The 21151-nt window shown below is 69.6% G+C and overlaps 5 protein-coding genes and 1 non-coding gene across 7 annotated transcripts; 2 read left to right on the top strand and 4 right to left on the bottom strand.

Moving 5' to 3' along the window:
* The first annotated feature begins 292 nt into the window (after window positions 1-292).
* On the top strand, window positions 293-3109 carry KHK (ketohexokinase). 2 transcript variants are annotated; one of them, XM_032682925.1, is made up of 8 exons: window positions 293-503; window positions 581-697; window positions 917-1051; window positions 1545-1617; window positions 1821-1967; window positions 2420-2508; window positions 2585-2742; window positions 2858-3109. In XM_032682925.1, exons 1-8 carry the CDS (start codon window positions 388-390, stop codon window positions 2941-2943), a joined length of 921 nt encoding a protein of 306 aa, XP_032538816.1. In that variant the 5' UTR covers window positions 293-387; the 3' UTR covers window positions 2944-3109. The 2 variants fall into 2 exon arrangements, with proteins under 2 accessions (XP_032538816.1, XP_032538817.1); XM_032682926.1 differs by lacking the exon at window positions 581-697 and having other exon boundaries at window positions 325-503.
* A 1-nt stretch (window position 3110) lies between these two features.
* On the bottom strand, window positions 3111-4792 carry CGREF1 (cell growth regulator with EF-hand domain 1). The gene is made up of 5 exons (XM_032682265.1): window positions 4710-4792; window positions 4234-4305; window positions 3987-4057; window positions 3783-3904; window positions 3111-3703 (listed from the first exon to the last, which is right to left on the bottom strand). Exons 1-5 carry the CDS (start codon window positions 4790-4792, stop codon window positions 3287-3289), a joined length of 765 nt encoding a protein of 254 aa, XP_032538156.1. The 3' UTR covers window positions 3111-3286.
* A 705-nt stretch (window positions 4793-5497) lies between these two features.
* PREB (prolactin regulatory element binding) lies at window positions 5498-9681 on the bottom strand. The gene is given in 10 exon segments (XM_032682923.1): window positions 5498-5897; window positions 6013-6172; window positions 6245-6317; window positions 6383-6556; window positions 7175-7299; window positions 7375-7455; window positions 7792-8003; window positions 8828-8933; window positions 8935-9021; window positions 9527-9681. Coding segments are annotated over 10 exon segments (1248 nt in total). The 5' UTR covers window positions 9662-9681; the 3' UTR covers window positions 5498-5802.
* Window positions 9682-10243: 562 nt separating this feature from the next.
* On the bottom strand, window positions 10244-13900 carry SLC5A6 (solute carrier family 5 member 6). The gene is given in 17 exon segments (XM_032682922.1): window positions 10244-10747; window positions 10857-10906; window positions 10909-10977; window positions 11045-11148; window positions 11233-11258; window positions 11260-11418; window positions 11532-11616; window positions 11764-11830; window positions 11925-12037; window positions 12109-12197; window positions 12265-12388; window positions 12476-12616; window positions 12779-12933; window positions 13058-13125; window positions 13201-13252; window positions 13334-13399; window positions 13475-13900. Coding segments are annotated over 17 exon segments (1848 nt in total). The 5' UTR covers window positions 13805-13900; the 3' UTR covers window positions 10244-10597.
* Window positions 13876-18672, top strand: ATRAID (all-trans retinoic acid induced differentiation factor). The gene is given in 12 exon segments (XM_032682264.1): window positions 13876-13946; window positions 15936-16407; window positions 16776-16892; window positions 16894-16907; window positions 17171-17242; window positions 17889-17904; window positions 17906-17961; window positions 18030-18151; window positions 18245-18256; window positions 18259-18320; window positions 18322-18345; window positions 18453-18672. Coding segments are annotated over 12 exon segments (1143 nt in total). The 3' UTR covers window positions 18558-18672.
* Window positions 18673-19132: 460 nt separating this feature from the next.
* LOC116785312 lies at window positions 19133-19295 on the bottom strand. Its single transcript, XR_004356472.1, has one exon. It is a non-coding gene; the product is annotated as a U1 spliceosomal RNA (small nuclear RNA).
* Window positions 19296-21151: the final 1856 nt, after the last annotated feature.

Genomic DNA, 21151 nt, shown 5'->3' with positions numbered 1-21151 from the left:
GTGGGTGTGTGTGGGGTGTGTGTGTGGGGGGTGGGTGTGTGTGGGGTGAGTGTTTGGGGGTGTCTGTCCCTGGGGTGGGTGTGTGTGTGGGGGGTGGGTGTGTGTGGGGTGGGTGGGTGTGGGGTGAGTGTTTGGGGTATGTCTGTCCTTTCCCGCCCGTTATGTGCACGCGGGGCGGGGGCGGGGCGCACTGGGGGCGTGACCCACACGACCACGCCCAACTCTCGCCCCGCCCATCGAGGGCCCGGCGCGGCAGCGGGTGCTGATTGGCGGTGCTGGGGATGGGGGCGTGGCCGAGGGCGTGGCCAGGCCGGCCGTCCCGGGACTGTGCCCGGTCCTCGTCCCGATCCCGCTCCCGTTCCCAGTCCCGCACCGCAGCGGTCCGGGATGGCGGCGCGGGCGGGCGGCGCCGCGGGCGAGCGGCGGATCCTGTGCGTGGGGCTGGTGTGCCTGGACATCATCAGCGTGGTGGAGACTTTCCCGGCCGAGGACTCCGACACCAGGTACCGCCAACGGGGGCGGCTCCACCGGTGCCTCCCAAGCCGGCCCCGCGCCCACCGCAGCCTCCTGTCCCCCACAGGTGCGTGTCACAGCGGTGGCAGCGGGGCGGGAACGCCTCCAACTCCTGCACGGTGCTGGCGCTGCTGGGAGCCCCCTGCGCCTTCATGGGCTCGCTGGCCCCCGGCCCCGCCGCCGAGTAAGTGGGGTGCGGGGACCCCCCAGCACTGGGCACGGGGCCGCCCCGCCCTGACACTCCACCGCCCTCTCCGTGTTACTCCACCGGCAGCCTCGACCCGCGGCGCGATGCCGTTGCCGCGGTCCCCCCGCTGTCCGCCTGTCCCCGCCGGGGCACCCGCACCGTCCCGCCCCTCCCGGGGATGTGCGGGCGCCTCACCCCGCTCTCTGTCCCCCGAAGCTTCATCGCGGCGGATTTCCAGCGCCGGGGGGTGGACACGGCGCACGTTGCCTGGCAGACCCGCGGGGACGTGCCCTGCGCCTGCTGCATCGTCAACGCCTCCAGCGGCTCCCGCACCATCGTCCTGCACGACACGTAAGGGCCCGGCACCTGCGGGCAGCCGGGCTGTGCCAGCTCGGGGTTACACAGGCGCGGGTCCCGCTGCCTGACTCCCTGTAGCCCCGTCAGTGGTCCCTGCAGCCCCCCGTTCACCGCCTGTGCCGCCGCCGGCATTGGCGGTGACATCCCCACATGACCACACGTTCTGGGGCGCGGGGCAGCGGGCACGGCCCCATGGGGACACCCGACACCGCCATGGCACCTGCCCGGTGCTCTCTCGGCCGTGCCGAAGGGTCAGGGGCTGTTGGGCATCGCTGAACCGCGGCCCCGGCCTGGCCACCGCTGCGCTGCCCTTCGAGTCGAGCTCAGGGTCCCAGATGCCATCAATTAATGATTCACCAGGGCAGTGTCACCCCTGGGACCTCTGTCCCGGCAGCGTGGGGCCCTGCACAGCCCCTGGCACTGCCCTTCGCCCCCGGCCGCGTGCCAGGCTGGGGGTCCCCTGCCCCACCTGGCGCCCGTCCCGCAGGAACCTGCCCGATGTGACGGCCCGCGACTTCGAGCGGGTCGACCTCTCCCAGTACAAGTGGATCCACTTTGAGGTGAGCCTGGGGCTGTGGGGATCCTTGGGGCTAGAGGGACCCCCGGGGCCGGAGGGGGATTCCCTGGGACTGTGGGCGAGCCCGGGGCTGGGGGGACTCCTCGGGCTGGGGAGCATCCCAAGAGGGCGGAGCATCCCGGGAGTGGGGGGCTCCCCGGGGCCGGCGAACCCCCGGCGGTGGCGGAGTCGTGCCCGTGCCCGCAGGCCCGGAACGCGGCGGAGCAGGAGGCGATGCTGGAGCGGGTGGAGCGGCACAACCTGGCGGCGGCACCGGGACAGCGGGTCCGGATCTCGGTGGAAGTGGAGAAGCCCCGGGAGGAGCTGCTGCCGCTGATGGGGCGGGGCCAAGTGGTGCGGGGCGGGGCCCAGGGGGGGGGGGGGGGGGCCGGGATAAGGGGGCGGGACCTACGGCTCGTGGGCGGGGCCAAGGGGCGGCTGCACCCGGAGTCGGGGCCAGGGGCGCTGGGGGTCGCGATCCGGGCTCGAGGGGTGCAGGAGTGGGGTCTGGGGGTGTACCCAGGGTCTGGGGAGCACAGTCGGAGACTGGGAGTGTGGTCAGAGTGGGGGGGTGCGATTGCGGTCTGGGGAGTGTAAGGGAGTCAGAGTCAGGGGGTGTAAGGGCTCTGGGCGTGTGATTGGGGTCTGGGGGTGTCGTCGGGCTCTGGGGATGTGATTGGGGTCTGGGGGTGTCGTCGGGATCTGGGGGTGTGATTGGGGTCTGGGGGCAGCCCTGGCATGCAGGTCCATCCCTGCCTGGCTGGGGGAGCCGGGGGCTGCCCCCCGCCCCAGCCCCTCTCGTGCAGGTGTTCATCAGCAAGGACCTGGCCCAGCACTTCGGGTACCGCTCGGCCCCTGAGGCGCTGCGGGGGTTGCGGGGGCGCATCCAGTCAGGGTATGGGGGGCGCATGGGGGGCCGGGAGGGCTGGGGAGTGCATGGTGAGCCCCACACACACCCCACACCCCCCCAGGGCCACACTGATCTGCGCCTGGGCCGAGGAGGGGGCCGACGCCGTGGGGCCCGATGGGAAGCTCGTGCACTCGGACGCCTTCCCCCCAGAGACCCTCGTGGACACGCTGGGGGCCGGGGACACCTTCAACGCCGCTGTCATCTTCGCGCTCGCAGAAGGTGGGCACGGACACGGCACGGGCACGGCGTGGCCATGGCTCAGCCTGGCACAGTTATGGCACAGCTGCGCTGCAGACACAGCGCGGCCACGTCTCATCCTGGGCCCCGTCCCCAGGGAGGACCCTGCAGGATGCCCTCACCTTCGGCTGCCGGATCGCAGGCAGGAAATGCGGGATCCAGGGCTTCGATGGCATCATCTGAGCCTGTGCCTGGAGACCCCCTCACCACCCAGGAGCACCACGTATCCACTGCACGCAGCACCTCCCCCAATAAAGCTCCACGTGCCCCACAACAGCTATGCCCCCCCTGCCCTGCCCAGGGTCTCACTGCCCCAGGGGTGCACTGACCATGGCCAAGGCCACCAGCAGCCTCTATTTCTCTGTCTGATGCGTTACAGGGGAGACCATATAACCACAGTGACCCAGCCCCTCAGTCCGGATGCAGGGTGGGGGGCACAGGGACCCCCCACCACTCTGTGCCCCGAGCAGGTCAGGAAGCAGCCAGGGCGTTGCCCCACTCAGCCCTGCCCACAGCCCCCCACCATCTACCCCTCCCCAGAGTCCCTCCATGCTGGGGCTGCCTCCTTCTCAAGGGCTTCAGCCTCAGGGACTTCCTCTTCATCAGACACATCACTATTGTGGGCTTCAGCCTCGGGGGCTTCTTCTGCCTCCACAGCCTCAGCACTGGGGGATTCCACGTTGGGGGCTCCATCCCCCTCCATGCCTCCATCCTCAGGGGGTCCAGCCTGGGCGGCTCCAGTCTCAGGGGCTGCCTGCCCTGGGCTGCTCACCCCCATCTCCGTGCCCTCCTCAGGCACAGCCTCAGACCCTGCTTGCGGCTCCAGGGGGGGCTGCCCCAGGGGTCCCCGGCCTCGGTCAGGTGACAGCAGCTCGTGGGCGTCCAGCAGCCCATCCCCATTGCGGTCCTGCCTCGCCAGGGCTCGGTCCACCAGAGCAGCCACCTGCAGGGACAGGGGATGGGGGTGAGGGCCTGGCCTGGGGGCTCTGTGGGGTGCGAAGGACCATCCCTGTGGGACCCACCGTGTCGGGGTCCGGCCACCCCCCAGCCTGTGCCAGCACAGTGCCCAGCAGCTGTAGCAGCTCCAGCCCATCCAGGTGCCCATTCCGGTCGTGGTCATGGAGCACGATGAGGTAGAGCAGGGCTGTGGGGCACAGAGGCACCGTGGGGCTGGGGTCCCTGACCCCACCAGCCCCTCAGCCCCCCATCACACCACATGGTCTCACCCTGCTCCCGTGGCATGGCCTCCACGTCCTGCTCTGGCAGCCCCAGGCTCCGCACCGCACCCCGCAGCAGCCTGGGGGGGGCAGGGACAGGGGTGGGCAACACCACCCATGCCCCATGGCCCACCCTGTCCCAGGAGCAGGTGGGCACTGCCCGGACCCCCCACCCATTGCTGTCCCCCCCTCAATGCACAGCCCCAGCCGGGGTGGGGGTCCCGGTGTCATGGGGCTCTCCAGGGCAGGGACTCACGGCAGCAGCGGCAACTCCAGGCTCAGCAGGTCGGGATACTCATCCAGGATTGTGGCCAGGGGGGGCTCAGGCCTGGCCAGGAGATGGGGGGTTACCTGTGCCCCTGGGGGGGCTGCCCGTGCTGGCCTGACATCCCCCTAACCATGGCCCCCACAGCCCCCTTAGTCCCACCCCTCACCGTGCACCCCCGGACCCCTGTGCCCACCCACAGCCACACGTCCCCTCTATACCTGTGCCCCCCTCATGCCCAGGTGCCCATCGGCCCCCATGCACCCCACCCACACCTGTGCCTCCACACCCATATGAACCCCCACATCTCTGCCTGCCCTTAACTATGTCCCCCCATTCTTCTGCCCTCCACCTGTGCCTCCCACACCTGTACCTCACACTTGTACCCCCCTACCTGTGCCCCCCACACCTCTACCCTCCATGCCTGTGCCCCCACACCCATACCCTCCATACCTGTACCCCCCTACCTGTGCCCCCCCGTCCTAGGGGCGGCCCGTGCCACCGGCCCCAGCAGCAGCAGCACGGTCAGTGTCACCGGTGGGTTCCTCATCCCACCACCTCGGGCTGCAGTGGAACGAGAGTGGCGGGGTCGGGGGCGTCTCTGGGCTGGTCGGGGTCCCGGGGCCGTGGGAAGCCGGCGGTAGGAGAGGGGCGGGGGATCCGGGAGCTGCCCCGGTCCCAGCGCGGCGGGGACACGCTGGCACGGACGGGACCGGCTGGCGCTGCTCACCCAGTGCACGCCCCCCAACACCCCCAGCCCCGCTCGCGTCTCGGTGCCGCCCGCCCCGCGCTGGGGCCACGTAGCCGCCACGTCCCGGCCCCGCCACCGGGCCCAGGAGCGGCCCCGCCCGCCCCGGGCCCTGCCCTGCCCTTCCCGGGGGGGTTCGGCACCATGCGGGACGTCCCGGGGCAGCTCCGGGGCAACCAGGATCCGGCGCTTCTCAACCGGGGCCGGGCGGGGCGGCGAGATGCGGGCGTGGTCACGGCACGGGCGGGGCCGTCCCGGTGGGTGAGACCCCCCTAAACTCCCCAGGGCCCCAGGTACAGCCAGGCCAGCCCAGCATTGATCCCTGGACCCCCGCACCAGCACCACCGAGGGCCTGGGTCAGCCAGTGCCAGCACCTGCTCGCCGTGGGGGGCTCCAGGAAGGCCCCCCGAGGGCACGGCCCGGCCCCCCCGAGGGCACACATTCTCCCGGACGGAGACCAGTGCAACGCGCCCAAACCAGCCCCACTCCCCCGGCACAGACACAGCACTGTCTTCATGCTCCAGTTTAATGGCCACAGTGGGGCGGGGGGCCAGCAGGACGCCCTCCTTCTGGGGCAGGGGACCCCCGTGTCCGGTAGGCCCCCTGTCCCAGGGCTGGCCCTGCCCCGCTGCCCGCACAGTCCCGGTGGGCCGGGCCCCGGGCAGCTCCCCGGCCCCTCCTGCACACCCCGAACACCAGCGGGGGGTGGGGCCGGGGCTGGTCCCTTTTCTGTTTCACAGTCTGTGGGGAGGGGGTGTCGAGGCTGGGGGGTTGCTCCTGGCGCCGAGGGGTCCCCTCCAGGGGCTGGGGGGCTACAGGAAGCCCGGGAAGGCAAGCTGCAGCAGCAGGATGGTGGCCACGATGAGCCCGGCACAGAGCAGCAGCAGCAGCCAAACCGGGAGGGAGCCTGTGGGGCAGAGATGGGTGAAGGGGGGCTGCAGCCCCCCATGCTGCGGGAGGGGTAGAGGCACCCCAGCCCCCAGGCAGCCCCCCAGCAGCCCCTCAGCAGTCCCAGGACGTACGTCGGGTGGGCAGCAGGTGCAGCTTGCAGCGACTGTCCACGGCCACGCTGAGCAGGGCGGCCTCGTGGCCCCCCAGCAGCTCCCGCCCGGGCTGGCTCTCGGGGACAAAGGCCACGTCGGTCACCACGATGCCGTGGGCCTCCTTCACGTAGTACAGCCTCTGGGGGGCACAGGGGGGTGAGAGGCCAGCTGGGGGGCACTGGAGCTGCCCCACACCCCTGCCCCAGCTCACCTGCAGCGAGAAGGCGATGTGGATGGCCACGGAGCCCGTCACTGTGCCCAGCCCCAGGAAAGTGCCCGAATCACTGCGGGGAAAGGGCAGTGAGCTGGGGTTGCCACAGCCCCCCTCCTCCCCCAGGCCCCGGGGTACCTGATGGAGAGGCAGGAGATGACCTCGGAGCCGCAGGGCCGTGTCAGCAGCGGCAGGAAGTTCTTCCCGTCCCACTTGGTCAGGTAGCAGGGCGGGGGGCGGCGCTCCCGCTTGTGGGGCACCTGCACCGTGTAGAGCCGCAGCGCCCCAGCACTGTCCTCCACTGCCCCAAACCTGCCAGGGGACAGGGGCATGGGGCATGGGGGGCACAAGGCTCAGGGGGCATAGGGGGCACAGGGCACAGGCTGTGGCTCTCCTGGCATCCAGCCCCCTCCCCAGTAGAGCAGCAGAGCCCGGGAACCCCTCCCTGCAGACCCAACCGGGACAGGGTTCAGTACAAGGCAGCAGCTGGGGATAGCCCATCCCCAGCCCTGGTGGCCCATTCTCAGCCCCCTGCCCCATCCCCAGTCCCGGTGGTCTGTTCCCAGCTCCCTGCCCCATCCCATCCCCAGTGATCTGTTCCCAGCTCCCTGCCCCATCCCCAGTCCCGGTGGTCTGTTCCCAGCTCCCTGCCCCATCCCCAGCCCCAGTGGTCTGTTCCCAGCTCCCTGTCCCATCCCCATCCCCGGTGGTCTGTTCCCAGCTCCCTGTCTCATCCGCAGTCCCGGTGGTCTGTTCCTAGCTCCCTGCTCCATTCCCAGTGGTCTGTTCCCAGCTCCCTGCTCCATTCCCAGCAGTCTGTTCCCAGCTCCCTGCCCCATCCCCAGTCCCGGTGGTCTGTTCCCAGCTCCATGCCCCATCCCCATCCCCACTGGTCTGTTCCCAGCTCCCTGCCCCATCCCCAGCCCTCACCGGCAGGCCTGGTAGCGATAGGCCTTGTCGGGGATGCCGGGCAGGTTCTCGTGCCAGCGCAGCCCCGTCACCAGCTGGTCCTGCTGCCACACGCAGCACTGGAAGTCCCTCCCTGCCGTCACCACCTGCCACACACAGCACAGGGGTCAGACGCTGCTCTTCTGCAGGGCCAAGGGGCCGCAGGGCTGCCCGACGCTCACCTTGTTGTCAGGGCCGAGCGCAATATCCTCGATCTCCCCATCGTGGGCTTTGAACTCCAGCATCTTCTTCATGCTGGGGAACTGTGGGGGCAGAGCCGTGAGGGCGCTGGGCAGGGGCTGGGCCCCGCTGCAGCCCCGGGCAGGTGTGGGGGGAATCAGAGTTAGGGAACTGATGCTGATCCAGCCATCCCTGCCCGACACGTGCTGCCACCAGCACGGCAGTGCTGGCCCCCGCTTCCCTCTGCCAGCCCCCGCTTCCCTCTGCCAGCCCCCTGTGCCCATCTCCCTTCGTCTGTGCCCCCCTTGGCTCCCCCACGTCCCCCCAGCTTTCTGTGCCTGCCCTGGCCCCCCGTGCCCAACTCCACTGTCCTGTGCCCCCTGGCCCCCCCTGCCCACCACAGCTCGCCCCGTGCCCACCTCCCAGAGGCGCAGGAAGCCGTCGGCACCGCCGGTGGCGAGCAGGGCGCCGTCGCTGCTGAAGCGCACGGCCTTCTGCAGGGCGTCGGCGCTGAAGTCGGTGCGCACGCGGTGCAGGCTCTCCACCCTCACCTCGCGGGGCCGGCCCTGCGTGTCCCCCGGGGCCCCCCCGCCGGGGCCGCGCCGCCGCCGCACGCCCTTGTCCCCCCCGCCTGCAACCGGGACACGGGGCTGGCAGGGCGGGCACGGGGGGCACAGGGGGGCAGTGCCCGTCCCCACAGCACCCCACACGCCCCCCCACAGCGCCCGGGGCACGCACGGGGGGTCCGGGGCAGCTCCGGTACCCAAAGCCCCCACAGCACCCGGGGTGGGCACAGGGAGGGATCCAGGGGGGTTCCAGGGCACTGCCCATCCCCAAAACACTCCATAGACCCCCAGCTTCCCACGCCCTGTCCTACAGCACCCAGGGCAGGCACGGGGGAGATCCAGGGTGGGCATGGGGGGGAGTCCACAGCTGAGCCCCATCTCCAAAGCACCCCACAGCTTCTGCCCCAGGGCACCCAGAGCAGAGAGAAGGTGGAGTCCAGGGCACTGCCCATCCCCAAAACACTCTCCAGCCCCCCACACCCTGCCCACAGCACCTGGGATGGGTCCAAGGAGGGGTCTAGGGAAAGCACAGAGGGGTTCCAGGGCAGTGTCCCATCCCCAGAGCTCCCCATGGCACCCAGGGCAAGTACAGAGAGGCAGGTCCAGGACAGACATGCAGGGGTTCAGGGCAGTGCCCCATCTCCAAGCCACCCCACAGACCCCCAGTTCCCCATATCCTGCCCCACTGCACCCAACGTAGGCACGGAGAGGGGGATCCAAGGCGGGCACGGGGGTGTCCACAGAATGCCTCATCTCCAAAACACTACCCAGCCCTCCACAGGGCACCCAGGGCAGGTATGAGGGGGCAGTCCAGGGCAGTGCCCGTCCCCACATCCCCCTCGCCCCAGGGCAGGTGCCCCATGCCGCCCCCGGTGACTCGGGCTCTCACCGTCGCGCCCGGCGGTGCCCGGGCCCTCGGGCTCCTGCAGGGTGAAGCGCAGGATGTGGCAGCTTTGTCCCTGCCCGGCGGCGATCACGTCCCCGGCCAGCGCCATGGGTCATGGTGGCGCGGGTCATCGGTGTCGTGGCAGTGCAGTACGACGCGCTGAGCTGCCCCCCGATCTGCTCCATCTGCAGGAAGTGCTGCGGGGGCGGGGGTGGCTCAGCCGCGGCCCCCGCCGGGCTCTGGGGGGTTCCCCGGGGACACCCCTTTGGGGCCTCCCCGTGAGCCGGGCACCCAAATCCCGCAGCCCCCGCTCGCTCAGACCTGGCCCCCACACACACCCTCGGTCCCCCAGCCCCTCAGACCCCCCCCGCTCGCTCAGACCCGGCCCCCACCACCCCCGGGTCCCCCGGCCCCTCCGACCCCCCCTGTTCGCTCAAACCTGGCCCCCACACCCCCGGGTCCCCCGGCCCCTCCGACCCCCCCTGCTCGCTCAAACCTGGCCCCCACACACCCTCGGGTCCCCCGACCCCTCAGACCCCCCCTGCTCGCTCAGACCTGGCCCCCACACACCCCCGGGTCCCCCGGCCCCTCAGACTCCCCCGGTGCTCAAACCTCCACCCCCCACGCTGCAGCCTGGTCCCCCAAAGCCCCCCGTCCCCACGCTCAGACCCGCTCCCCCCGAGCCCTCGCCTGCCCCCGTACCACGCCATTGCGGATGCCGGTCTTGGCGGCGCCGCCGCCGCCGGCGGTGATGGCGAGCGCCCGGCGCGGGTGCAGGCGAACAGTGTAGAGCGGGAACGGCGCCCGGTACAGCTCCGGGGGGCGCCGGGGCGCCATCGCAGCGCCGTGACGTCACCGCGCCGGCACGTCACCGCGCCAGCACGTCAGCACGCCCCGCCCCAAGACCAGGGGGCGGGGCCAGAGGGGTGGGGCCGCAAAAGGGGCGGGGGCGCGGGGTCACGTGCCCCAGGCGGTTCGGGGGACAGCGGAGACACCCCCGGTATCTCGGGGGCTTGGGGGGCCCGGGGGGTCAGTGGGACCCCCAGCGCTCATGGGAGCAGGGGGCCTCTGTCCCCATGGGCTCCTGGGGGACAGTGGAGACAACCGCTGCTTGGGGAGACAGGAGTCCCGTCAGGTCCCAGGCGACAGTGCGGCCCCTCCCCAGGGAAAATGGGGGTCCGTGGCCCCATGGGCTCTTGGGGGGCAGTGGGGACAACCCAGTGTTTGGGGAGACGGTGTTCCCATGGGATCTCGTGGGGACTCCCAGTGCTTGAGGGGTTCTGAGGTACAGTGAGACTCCCCCACTGATCAGGGAAATGAGGACTTGTGGGTTCTTGGGGGACAGTGGGGACACCCCAATGTTTGGAGAGATGGGGGTCCAGGGTTACAGCAGGGAGGGGGTGGTTCCCAGGGACCCTCTGACAGCTGTGCTCCAGAACCATTTATTGGGGGGACATTAAACACAGAGATGATTGACAGGGCCTTCGGGGGTGTGCTCTGCACCCCGAGGGGTCCAGGCAGCCCCCAGAGCAGAGCGGTGTGTAAGGCACATGGCCAGGCTGGGGGCACTGGGCAGCATCCCAGCCTGGGTGGGGGGCACCGCTCTGACACCCCCCAGACATGGTCCCAGAGCCCCCCTGGGGGGCAGCACACCGGCCCCCCACCAGGGACCCCACACCCCACTATTTGGCACTCCCTGTCCATCTGTGGGTGCCCCACTGGGGCTTTGAGCCCCACGGCTGGGAGGTGTCCAGGATCCCCACGCCGGGGGGGTCAGAAGGAGGTTTCCTGCACGGCATAGGAGGGGGCCGTGGCACTGCGGATGTACCCCTGTCCTTCCTCCTCCTCCTCCCGCTGCCCGGGGGGGCCCAGGCCATTGGGAATCCCATTGCTCTTCTCTGTGGCATCTGCATGGCCAGGGGTCTGCAGGGACAGAGCAGGGAGCAGGGGGGCACAGTGGGGGGCAGCAGGGGCAGGGGGCACCCACCCCATGTCCCCCTTCCCCCAAGGTGCTGGGGGTCTGTTTCCTCACCTGGGCAGGGTCTCCCCCCCCACAGCAGAGCCGCTGCCGGATTTGGGGGACAGGCAGCAGAGCAGCCGGGGCACCACAGGGGAGATGGTGCGAGGGTCCAGGGCCTCTGGCGGCGTCGGGCCTGGGGGGCAGAGGGGTTGAGCGGGGCCGGGGGGGTCATGGTGGCCCCCCCACCGCCACACACTCACCAGTGAGCAGGCTGACAAGGACCCCCACCACGATGACCGTGGTGGAGTTGTGGGCGCTGTACCACATGTAGGACAGGCTGTAGAATCGCTGCAGCCCCGTAGGGCTGGGGGACACGAGGTGTCAGGGGCTGTGCAGAGGAGCACCCCCTCACCCCCCCCACCTTGCCCCTGAGCCCCCGTCCGCTCACCTCGGGGTCGGCGTGGGGGGCAGCAGGGGTGGTAGCCAGGATGGTGGTGAGGTTGCCCACAGTCGGCAGCGCTGTGCTGTTGGGCATGGGGCGCCCCCCCAGCCTGCCCCATGTTCTTCAGGAGGGCCTGCCGATGCCCACCCAGAAGGCCATGGCCAGCCCGGCCACCAGCCCCAAGGCGGCTCCCTGTGACAGGGGACAGCCGGGCTCGGACTGACCCAGACCTCCCCACCAACCCCTGTGGGGCTGGGGACACTCACGGGAGGGGGGGACACACTCACGGGTGGGAGGGCACTCACCATGGGTTGGCACAGGGGAAGAACATGCCAAGGCAGAAGAGCCCAGGAGGGGACCCCCCACCATGCCGAAGATGCTGATGGCCGCCTGCAGGAACACGGGCCCTCAGCGCCGGACCCACGACCCCTGGGGGTGCCAGAGCTGGGGTCCCTCGCCCCGTTTGGGGTGCCAGAGCTGGGGTCCCACAGCCCGTCTGGGTTGCCGGAGCTGGGGGTCCCACAGCCCCATCCCTACCTGCAGCACAGGTCCCAGCATGGAGGACACGTACGCCATGCCCAGGCACAGCAGCCCGTAACCAAAGCTGGGGAGGGGAGCGGGGGGTCATGGCGGTGCTGGGGAGCCCCCTGACATCCCGGCCCCCCTGCCACCCCCCTGGCAGCCCCCCGGCCGCTCACCCAGCAGCTTGGAGAGCAGCGTGGCCCGTGACTCCGACAGCCCGGGGAGGTGCGGCCGCACCAGGTCCTCCATGGTCACCGTGGCCAGCGAGTTGAAGGCGGAGGAGATGGTGCTGAGGAGGAGGGAGCGGGAGGGGGCTTGGCCAGGACCTCCGAGCCACTGCCCCAGGGCCGCCCCGCTCACCTGAGGCAGCCGCTGAAGAGGCAGGCAACGAAGAGCCCGGGCAGTCCCGGCAGGTCCCGCAGCACGTCCATCACGAAGATCAGCACCAGCTGGGGCAGGGGATCAGTGCGGGTGTTGGGGCTCAGGGAGGGACACGGGGAAGGGGTCTGCACCCACCTGGTCAGAGGAGCCAGGGCGTGGGGTCAGCGGGTGCTCCCGGTCGTAGACAAACATGACGAGGCCTGTGAGGCAGCTGAGGCAGAGCACGATCTGCTGGCAGGGGAACACGGCGTAGCAGGAGCTGCAGGCACCGGGGGGGTGTCAGGGCTGGGGGAGGCAAAGGGGGCCCATCCCGGGTGCGGGGACCCCCAGCCCCGGCCCCACTCACAGCTTGGCCTCCCGCTCGCTGCGGGCACTGAGGTAGCGCTGCACCTGCGCCTGGTTCACCCCGTACAGCGACAGCATCATGAACACCCCGCCCATGGCCAGGGTCCAGAAGGTGTGGCGCTCCAGGGGGTTGGGGTCCAGGCTGTGAGGAGCACCAAGAGGTCACAGTGGCAGGTCCTCACTGGCACCCCACAAGAAAGGGGGCAGCAGGGATGGACCCGCACTGTGGGGGTTCCTTTCCCCCACCCCAGGCTGCCCCGCGTGTCCCCCTGGTGTGACACGGGGGTCCTGGTGGGTCACTCACTCGATGCTGGAGATCTTGCCCTCCTGCTCGGCCACGTGCCAGACGTGGGCCATGCCGCCCACCCGCTGTGCGCCCACCACGATGACAGCCAGCTGGCCTGCCACCATCACCAGCGTCTGGAACACGTCTGTCCAGATGACAGCCTTCAGCCCGCCCTGGGGGACACACCGTGCCCGTCACGGCAGGGGCACAGCAGGGGCACAGGGTCACCGCAGGGTCACGGTGCCCGTCACCACGGCACGGCAGGGGCACGGGGCACCCGCGGCACCGGGGACTCACCAGTGTAGTGTAGAGGGTGCAGACCAGCCCTATGGTCAGCACTGCGCTCCAGAGGTCAAAGCCCGTCACTGGAAGCAGCAGAGGCCGTTAACGGGGTGGGAGGCAGCAGGCTCCCGGCATCCCTCCCACCCGTCCCCCCTTACCTGCATTGAGGGCCAGCGCGGGCGCATAGAGCACCACGCCCATGTAGATGACCTGTGAGGAGGAGAGTGTGGTGCTGAGCCGTGCCTAGCCCCCACGCCCCCCATGCCCCCCACGCTCCCCAGCCCCACACACCATCTGGAAGATGAAGGTGACAGTGCCCAGCACTCGCACCGTCTTGTTGAAGCGCAGCTCCAGATACTGCGGGGAGAGGGGTCAGGGCACTGCCCCACCTGGCCACGGGGTCCCCTGCGCCCCCCTTGCCCCCCCGCTCACCTCGTAGGTGCTGGTGATGCGCAGGCGGTAGAAGACGGGGATGAAGACGTGCGCCGGGATGAGCAGCCCCAGGAAGTAGGAGCAGCCGAGGAACCAGTACTCGGTGCCGAAGCGGTAGATCTCGGCGGGCACGCCCAGGATGGCCACGGCCGACTGGAAGGTGGCCAGCAGGGACAGGGCGACGGGCAGGCAGCCCATGTCACGGTTGGCCAGCAGGAACTCCTGCACCGTGCGCTGCCGGTCGCCGCTCAGCGCGTAGAACAGCCCGATGGCCATGGACAGCACCAGCAGCAGCACGAAGATGGTGTAGTCGATGGTGGTGAACTCCATAGTGAGCGTGTCTCTGTGCCGCCGCCCTGCCAGCGCCACTGCTGCCCGGCCACCCACGTCCCGCCGGCCTCATGGGCACCCCGAGCCCCGGCAGCCGCCCCGGCAGCACGTCCTGGCCGGCATCGCCCCGGCGCTGGCAGCTGTGAGAAGGACGTGTCAGCACCGCAGGGACCTTCGCTCGCTCTGTCTTGGCCTCAAGGACCCAGTGCGGGGGGGATTTGGTCAGACCCTCCTCCTCCTCCTCCTCCTCTTTCTCCTCCCTCTGGGCCGGGCTTGGCCACCCCTGGGCTGCCCCACCTGCCCCGCCGAGGGGAACCCAAGCGCCTCCAAAGAGCACTGAGGCCCTGGCTGCAAAAACAGTCACACCCAGGCCCCCACGGCACGGGCCCCGCCAGCCCCGGCAGAACCAGCCAAACCCAACAGGGCCGCCCCCACAGCAGGCCAGCTCTGACCCCACAGGAGCCAAACCCAACACAGCCACCCCCAGAGCAGGACATCTCTGACCCCACAGGAGCCAAACCCAACACAGCCACCCCCAGAGCAGGACATCTCTGATCCCACAGGAGCCAAACCCAACCACAGCCACCCCCAGAGCAGGACAGCCCCGATACTGGTAGTGCCGGTCCCACCAGAGCCAAACCCCACCCAGCCGCCCCGGGAGCAGGACAGCCCTGAGCGTGGCAGTGCCGGTCCCACCGGAGCCAAGCCCAGCACGGCTGCCCCCGGAGCAGGACAGCCCCGCCAAACCCAGCCCGGCCCAACCGCCCCGACACTGCTCAGCCCCGGCAGAGCCGCCCCCGGTGCGAGAGACCAGCCCAGCCCAGCCCGCCCCCCGCCCGGCCCCGGCGCCAGCCCGGCGCTCTGGGGCCGTCACAGCGCAGCCCCCGCAGCAGGACCGGCCGACGGGGCGGGGGAGGGCACAGCAGAGCCCAGTCTGCACCGGCGAGGAGGGGCAGGAGGAGCTCCCACACTCTGATCCCTGAGGGCAGAGGCTGGGCAGGGTGACCCCCACACCACACGCCCCACACGGCCAGGGACGGACAGACGACAGGGGGGGGCTGGCAGCCAGAGGGGTTCCGGGCACCAGCCAGGTGGAGCAAACACCTGAGCACTCGCTGGCTCTGGCACCCCTGTCTCGCTCACAGGGGGATCCCGGGGCCCCCCCGAGCTCTGCCCCCTGTGCAGCAGGAGGGGGTGGCCGGGTAGACAACCCCTCTTCTGCCTCCCCAGGCATGCAGGGACTGCGGGGAGCCCGGAGCAGAGGGTGCCAAGGAGCAGGGGATGCAGCTGTGGAGGATCCCCCTCCCAGCCAGAGACAGGGTACAGGCTGCAGGGGACCCCCCATCCCGGCGGGGCAGCGTTAGGGGCACAGGGAGGACGGGGCTGGACTGCGGGTGGCAGTGTGCCCACCGTGATCCCCGTTGGAATGCTCGCCTGGGGAATGCCTGGGGGATTAGGCTGAGCTCTCCTGGCACCCCGGCACAGCCTGCCCGGGCCTGCCCGCCGGGGGCCGGGGGAGGCCGAGCCGGGCCGGGGTCCGTCAGCGACGGCAGAACCGGGTATCCCGGGGGGGAAGGAGGTGAGAGGGCAGCGCCTCGGCCGCCACCGGCCCGGGACACGTCACCGCCCCAGCTCCCGGACAGGTCCAAGGTCACCCCCCGCATTCCCCCACCCAGACTAAACACGGGCGGGGGCACCGCGTCCCGAGGGGCACCCACCGGCCTCGGGCCAAGGCTCTCGCGCTGCGGGGGGCCCTCGGTGTCCTGAGGCTCTGCTGCCGCCAGCCCCGGTGACCCCCGCGCCCCCAGCAGCCGATGACCCAGAGCCGCGGCGCTCCGCGTGTCCCCGTCACCTACTGACCCCGCCGCCGTCCTGCTGCCGCTCCCCCAGGGGGTCCCGGTGTCTCCCCCCGAAACTCAGCATTCGCAGTGCCGCTTCCCCAGCCCCGGGGTGTCCCGTGTCCCCGGGTGGTGAACCCGCTGCCCTGTCCCTACTGTCCCCAGCCCGCCTTCCCCGGTGTCCCCAGTCACACCAGCCCAGGCTCTGCCGCTCCGTCCCTGCTGTCGCCGGTGCCTCTAACCGGGGGCTCTGCTCCCCGTCCCCTGGTCCCCGGTGTCCCCGGTGTCCCCAGCCCGGTGCCGGCCTCCGGCCCGCCCCGGCCCGGTGCCCGCAGTGCCCCCGGCGCGGTGTGGGGTCGGGCGGTGACCTTGTCACGGCGGACCCGGTGCGACACTCACCGGCGGCGGCGCGTGCCACACGTGCCGCCTGACAGCCGGGTGCGCGCTGTGATGACGTACGGGCGGGGCCGCCCTCGACGCCGCTTCTGCCCGGCCTCCGCGCGCTCTGATGGCGTCAACCGCCCGCCCCACGTGGGGCGGCCCCGCTTCCGACCCCGATCCCGATCCCGGCCCCGCCGCGCTCCGCTGCCTCGGCCGGTCACCGCGCCCCGCTGCCCGCGCTGCGGGGGCCCCCCCGCGGTCCCGCTCGGGTCCAGAGGCCGCCCGGCCCGCGGAGGGGAGAGACAGCCCGGCGCCATGGGCGGGGTCGCGCTGCTGCTCCCGCTGCTGCCGCTGCTGCTGGCCCGGACCGCCCGCGGGGCCGCAGTGAGCGACGGGGCACGGGAACGGGGGGCTGGGGTGGGCGGAGGATGCCCCAGATCGGAGGTGCCAAGAGGTCAGGGAGTACCCGGGACGGGGGGACCGAGGGTCGGCGAGTGCCCGGTCCGGGTGCCCGCATCGCGGCTGCCCCGGGCTCGGGGGGTGACCTGCGGGCCGGGGATGCCCCGCGGTTCGGGGGTGACCGCCTTGGAGGTGTCCGGCGGTCGGGGAAGTCGGGGGTTGCCCCGAGGCCGAGGGTTGTCCGGGGATCGGGGGTGCCCGGGGATTGGGGGGTACCCGGGGTCCGGGGGTGCCCGGGGTCGGGGGCTGCCCCGGGTGCCGGCGCTGCCCATGCCCTCCTGTCCCCCCCCAAGGTGTGCGGGAGCTGCCCGGGGCCGCCGCGGAACGGCTCCATTGTGTCCCGGTTCTGTGAGTCCCGGGGAGACACCGAGAACGACGGGCGCTGCTGCCGGGAGAGGGGGCCCCCCCCGGGGGCGGCTGCTGGGGTACGGGGGGGTCGGGGGCCACGTGACGGGGGTGCTCGGGGGCGGGGGGTGCCGGAGTGGGTGTTTGGGGTCACAGGGGAGTCAGGGGAACGGCGGGAGTGGGGGGTGCCTGGATGGAGGACATGCAGGGTGGAGGTGTGGGGGGGGGGGCCGGGCACAGAAAGGGGCCAGGGTGGGTTTTGAGGGTCACATGGGAATGGGGGGGGGTGGTATGGGGGGTACCAGGTGTGCTACTGTCCCCCCCAACTGCTGCCCCCTCCCAGGCTGGACCTGAGCAACTGCTCCCTGCACAGTGTCCCCCCAGAACTGGCTGAGGCCACCGCTGCCATCGTCCTGTGAGTCCCCCGGGGCCCCCTCTGCCTCCGTGAGGAGCTGGGCTGGGGTGGGTTCCGTGGGACCCCCCAGGGGCCCCAGGCCAGCACAGCCCTGCCCTGCTGGTCTCAGCACCCCAGGGGACACTGGCTGCTCTCTGCCCTGGTGGCAGTCGGGGACAGTCCCCCGGGCTTGGACAAAGGGAAACTACTCTCGTGCCCAGTGGGAGCGTGGGACAGACCCTCCTGGAGCTCTGTGACAGGGGACAGCTGGTGCAGCTCCACCGGGGCACACGTGGCTGCCCATGGTGGAGGGGCTGTTCCACGGTCCCACACAGCGTCCTTGTCCCCAGGCTGGAGAGATGGGGGCAGGGGGTGGCTCGGCTGGACGGCCCCGCCCAGGGCACTGTCAGGGCTGGGTGTGCAGAGCTCAGGGCACCCCCGCTGGGCCCAGCTCCGGGTCTTTGTTAACGACGTCAGTGACCGAGCCCCTCCCTCAGCAGCTCCACAGGGAGCCCTGAGCCCTGGGGGAGGGGAGGCTGCACCCCCAGGGGCCTGGGGGGAAAATGGGGGTATGGGTAACAGCCTGAGGTTCAGTGAGGTCCGGAGGGACCCCAGTGCCCACCAGGCCGGGGGTGCGGGATGGGGCTGAAGGTCCATCTGTTCACAGGGACCTGACTGAGAACCCCCCTGACGTCCCTCCCCAACGACTCCTTCCTGGGCTTCACCCACCTGCAGCTCCTGTGAGTGCCGGGGGTCGGGGCTGGAGGTCCCTGCAGGTCTGGTGCTGAGCTCTGAGCTCTGTCCTCAGCGCGGTGCCGCCGGCGCTGGAGTGTCCGGGCGGGAGTGACGCCTGGCAGGATGTGACAGTGGACGGGAGCATCCGGCAGTGCCGGGGCCAGAAAAACCCCTGCAATGGCTCCATGGAGCTGGGTACGGCGGGGGGGACCAGACCCTGGCATGGGTGCCTGGGGCTGGCAGTGGGGTCTGGCCTGGGCCCCGTGACCCCCCACTCTGCTCTGCCAGCCTGGCCGTGTCCCGAAACTCCGCGTGTGCCCCCGATGGCCCCGGCCTCGTCCAGTGCCTCTGTGACAGCCCCTTCACACAGCTACAAGTGCCTGCGCGAGGTGAGCACCAGTGGGACGGGACCCTCTCCGGCTTGCCCCCCAGATGGATCAGGGAGGGCTTTGGGGGGCTGCGGGGGGTGGCACCGCTCACCGCTGCTCCCGGGCAGGGCACGTTCCCGGTACTACTCTTCAGTGGGATCCTGGGCACTGCCACCGTATCCCTGTCCCTGCTGCTCTGGGGCACCCAGCGGAGGAAGGCCAAGACCCCTTGAGTGGGGCAGGGGGCTGCGGATGGGCAGGGGACCCCCTGGCCTGGGGGTCTCTGTGCTCAGGCCCGGCTGTCCCTGTGGCTGCCAGGGATCAATAAAGCCACAGGTTCTCACCATGTGTCCGTCCAGTTCCTTCCCGGGGAGGGGAGCAGGGGCTCAGTGGGACCATCAGAGGGGAGCAGGGGCTCAGTGGACCATCAGTTCCTTCCCAGGGAGGGGAGCAGGAGCTCAGTGGAACCATCATTGATAGGGGAGAGGACAGGGAGATGCAAATCGCCCCCACCCCCTGTGCAGGCTGCGAATGGGGGGAGCGACAGGCAGTGGGCCCGGGGCGCTCTCGGTCAGAACGAACTTGGATCGAGCAGAAGGAACGTCCCTGTAGAGGAACTGCCTGGCGAGCATCAGGATGCTCCGGAACGTCCCTGTAGAGGAACTGCCTGGCGAGCATCAGGATGTTCCGGCCCGGCCCGGAAAAGTGCTGAGCTGAACAGGACGCACATCAGGGTGCCGGGGAAAAAAACAAACACAGCACAGTTAGAGTGCTTCCTGTTTTACCGGACTGTTTTTGAACAACACGATAGGGGAGAGCGCGAACGCAGTCCCCCACTACCACAAATTATGCAGTCGAGTTTCCCGCATTTGGGGAAATCGCAGGGGTCAGCACACCCGGAGTGCAAGGGATGAGCCTCGCCCTGGGAAACCACCTGCCTGATCATGGTGTCTCCCCTGCCAGGTAAGTATGACTCCAACTCCCAGGCCCCACCGCGCCCGCCCCGCGCACCCACCCCGAGCACACGCTCAGCGCGGCCCCGGCCCCGCTCCCGCGCGGCCCCGCGCTCCCCACCGTCCCGCACGGTCCCGCCCGCGCAGTCGCCGCGGACGCGCGTGGCCGCGGGGTTTGTGTGCGGGACGTGTCCCGGGCGTCCCCGCGAGTGTTGTATGATCTGCATGGACACGCCTCCGCGATGAGGCCCCTCCCCCTTTGCTTCCCCCGCGCCGGTCCCGCAGCCCCTCGGTCCGGCCCGGGCACCGCCGGGAGCTCCCGGAGCCGCTGCCCCCGAGCCCAGCACGGGCGGCTCGTCCTGCCCCGGCCGCTCCCTGACGCTGGGACTGAGTCCCGGGGGCTGGAGCGGGACCGCTGTCCCCGCCGCGGGCTCGTTCCCCGAGCGCAGTGCCAATTCCCACCCCCAGGTGAGGGATTTCTGGGGTTTACCCCTGTTAGTGCAGAGACCGGAGCTGGAGGTTCCCCCAAGGCCATTCTCTGCTTTCCGAGCATCAGCATTTATACATTTGAGCAAACAAAGGCACCAGTGTTCCTTGGTTACAGGTTACACATCTCGTTATCAATTAGCACTGAAACCTCTCTGTGCTGGGTGTCCCTCCCTTCCCTCGCTCATCCCTCCCTCTGCAGGGGCAGCTCTTCCCTCTGTTTCAGTCGGGGGCCATTCTGAGCAGGTGGTCAGTGGGTCACTGGTCACCATCTCCCACTGCTGGAATTACCTTTCCCCAGGTGCTGCTCAGTCCTGCTGACAACACTCCTGGAGGCTCCTGTCCAGACAGCCCACTGCTCTTGGGGTTGTCTCCTCTTTTCCTTGAAACAAAACATCAGCCGAGTGCAGGACGTTCGCAGTGGAATTTGTTGATCACAGCTGTCCAGCTGCAGCTACTGATGAACAACTGAAAAAAATTGCAAAGTTAGATTTAAATCTTGAGGGGCTTGATATCATTTCCCTGCTCGAGTTGGCTTTTTCCCATTCAAAGGCACAGACCAGGTGACTCTGTTCACCCACAGGGATATAAGAGAAGGCATCTTTCACATCCAACACTGCAAAGTCCATATTGGTCTCTGGGATTGAGGTGAGAAGGGTGTCGGGATTTGGGACAACTGAATGAACATCAGGTGTCCAGGCATTACCTTCCCATCACTCCTGCACTGCTCTATATCCTGATGATTGAGGCTTTTTCACTGGCAGGACTGGAGTGTTAGATTCTGATTGGCAGCAACCCAAACTCTAAAAATTACTCTATTAACGGTTCCAGTCCTCTCCAGACCCTTCATTTTCTGGGGTGTTGGTCTTTTCTTACCACTTGGCTTCCTGGTTTCAGTTCAGTTTTTACCAGACTCGGGTTTCTCGCTCATCCCGGGGTTCCCAGAGCCCAAACCAATGGTACCACTGCACCTAAAACTTCACTGGAGATTCCCTTGTCTGCAGGTTTCCCTCGGTGAGTGGGTAGAGCTGTGCTTTCCATGCGTTTTCCAGAGGAATATGCAGCTGGACAGAGTCCTGAGGAAAAGTCAACTGTGCATTTAACTTGCCCAGCAAATCCTGCCCAAGCAATGGCAAAGGACACTCGGCCTGTGGAGAAAGCCATGCGTTCATTTTGTGTTCCCAGTCGTGAACTCCACGGGTTGTGAAAGGGTCTGGGGGATTCCCTGTCCCTGAGGAATTTCACAGCAACAACACCCACTTTCCTTTCACTAAAGGTCCCCCAGGGCCAGGACCTATGGAATGAGCTGCTCCAGTATCCACTAGAAAATCCATTGTTCCATTCCCCGGCTTACCTGGAACCTGAGGACTGGCCTGAGGACCGGTCCC

Source organism: Chiroxiphia lanceolata, chromosome 3, assembly GCF_009829145.1.
Source record: "Chiroxiphia lanceolata isolate bChiLan1 chromosome 3, bChiLan1.pri, whole genome shotgun sequence".
NCBI classification, from domain to species: Eukaryota; Metazoa; Chordata; class Aves; order Passeriformes; family Pipridae; genus Chiroxiphia; species Chiroxiphia lanceolata.
This window is presented reverse-complemented; position numbering and strand designations above follow the sequence as displayed.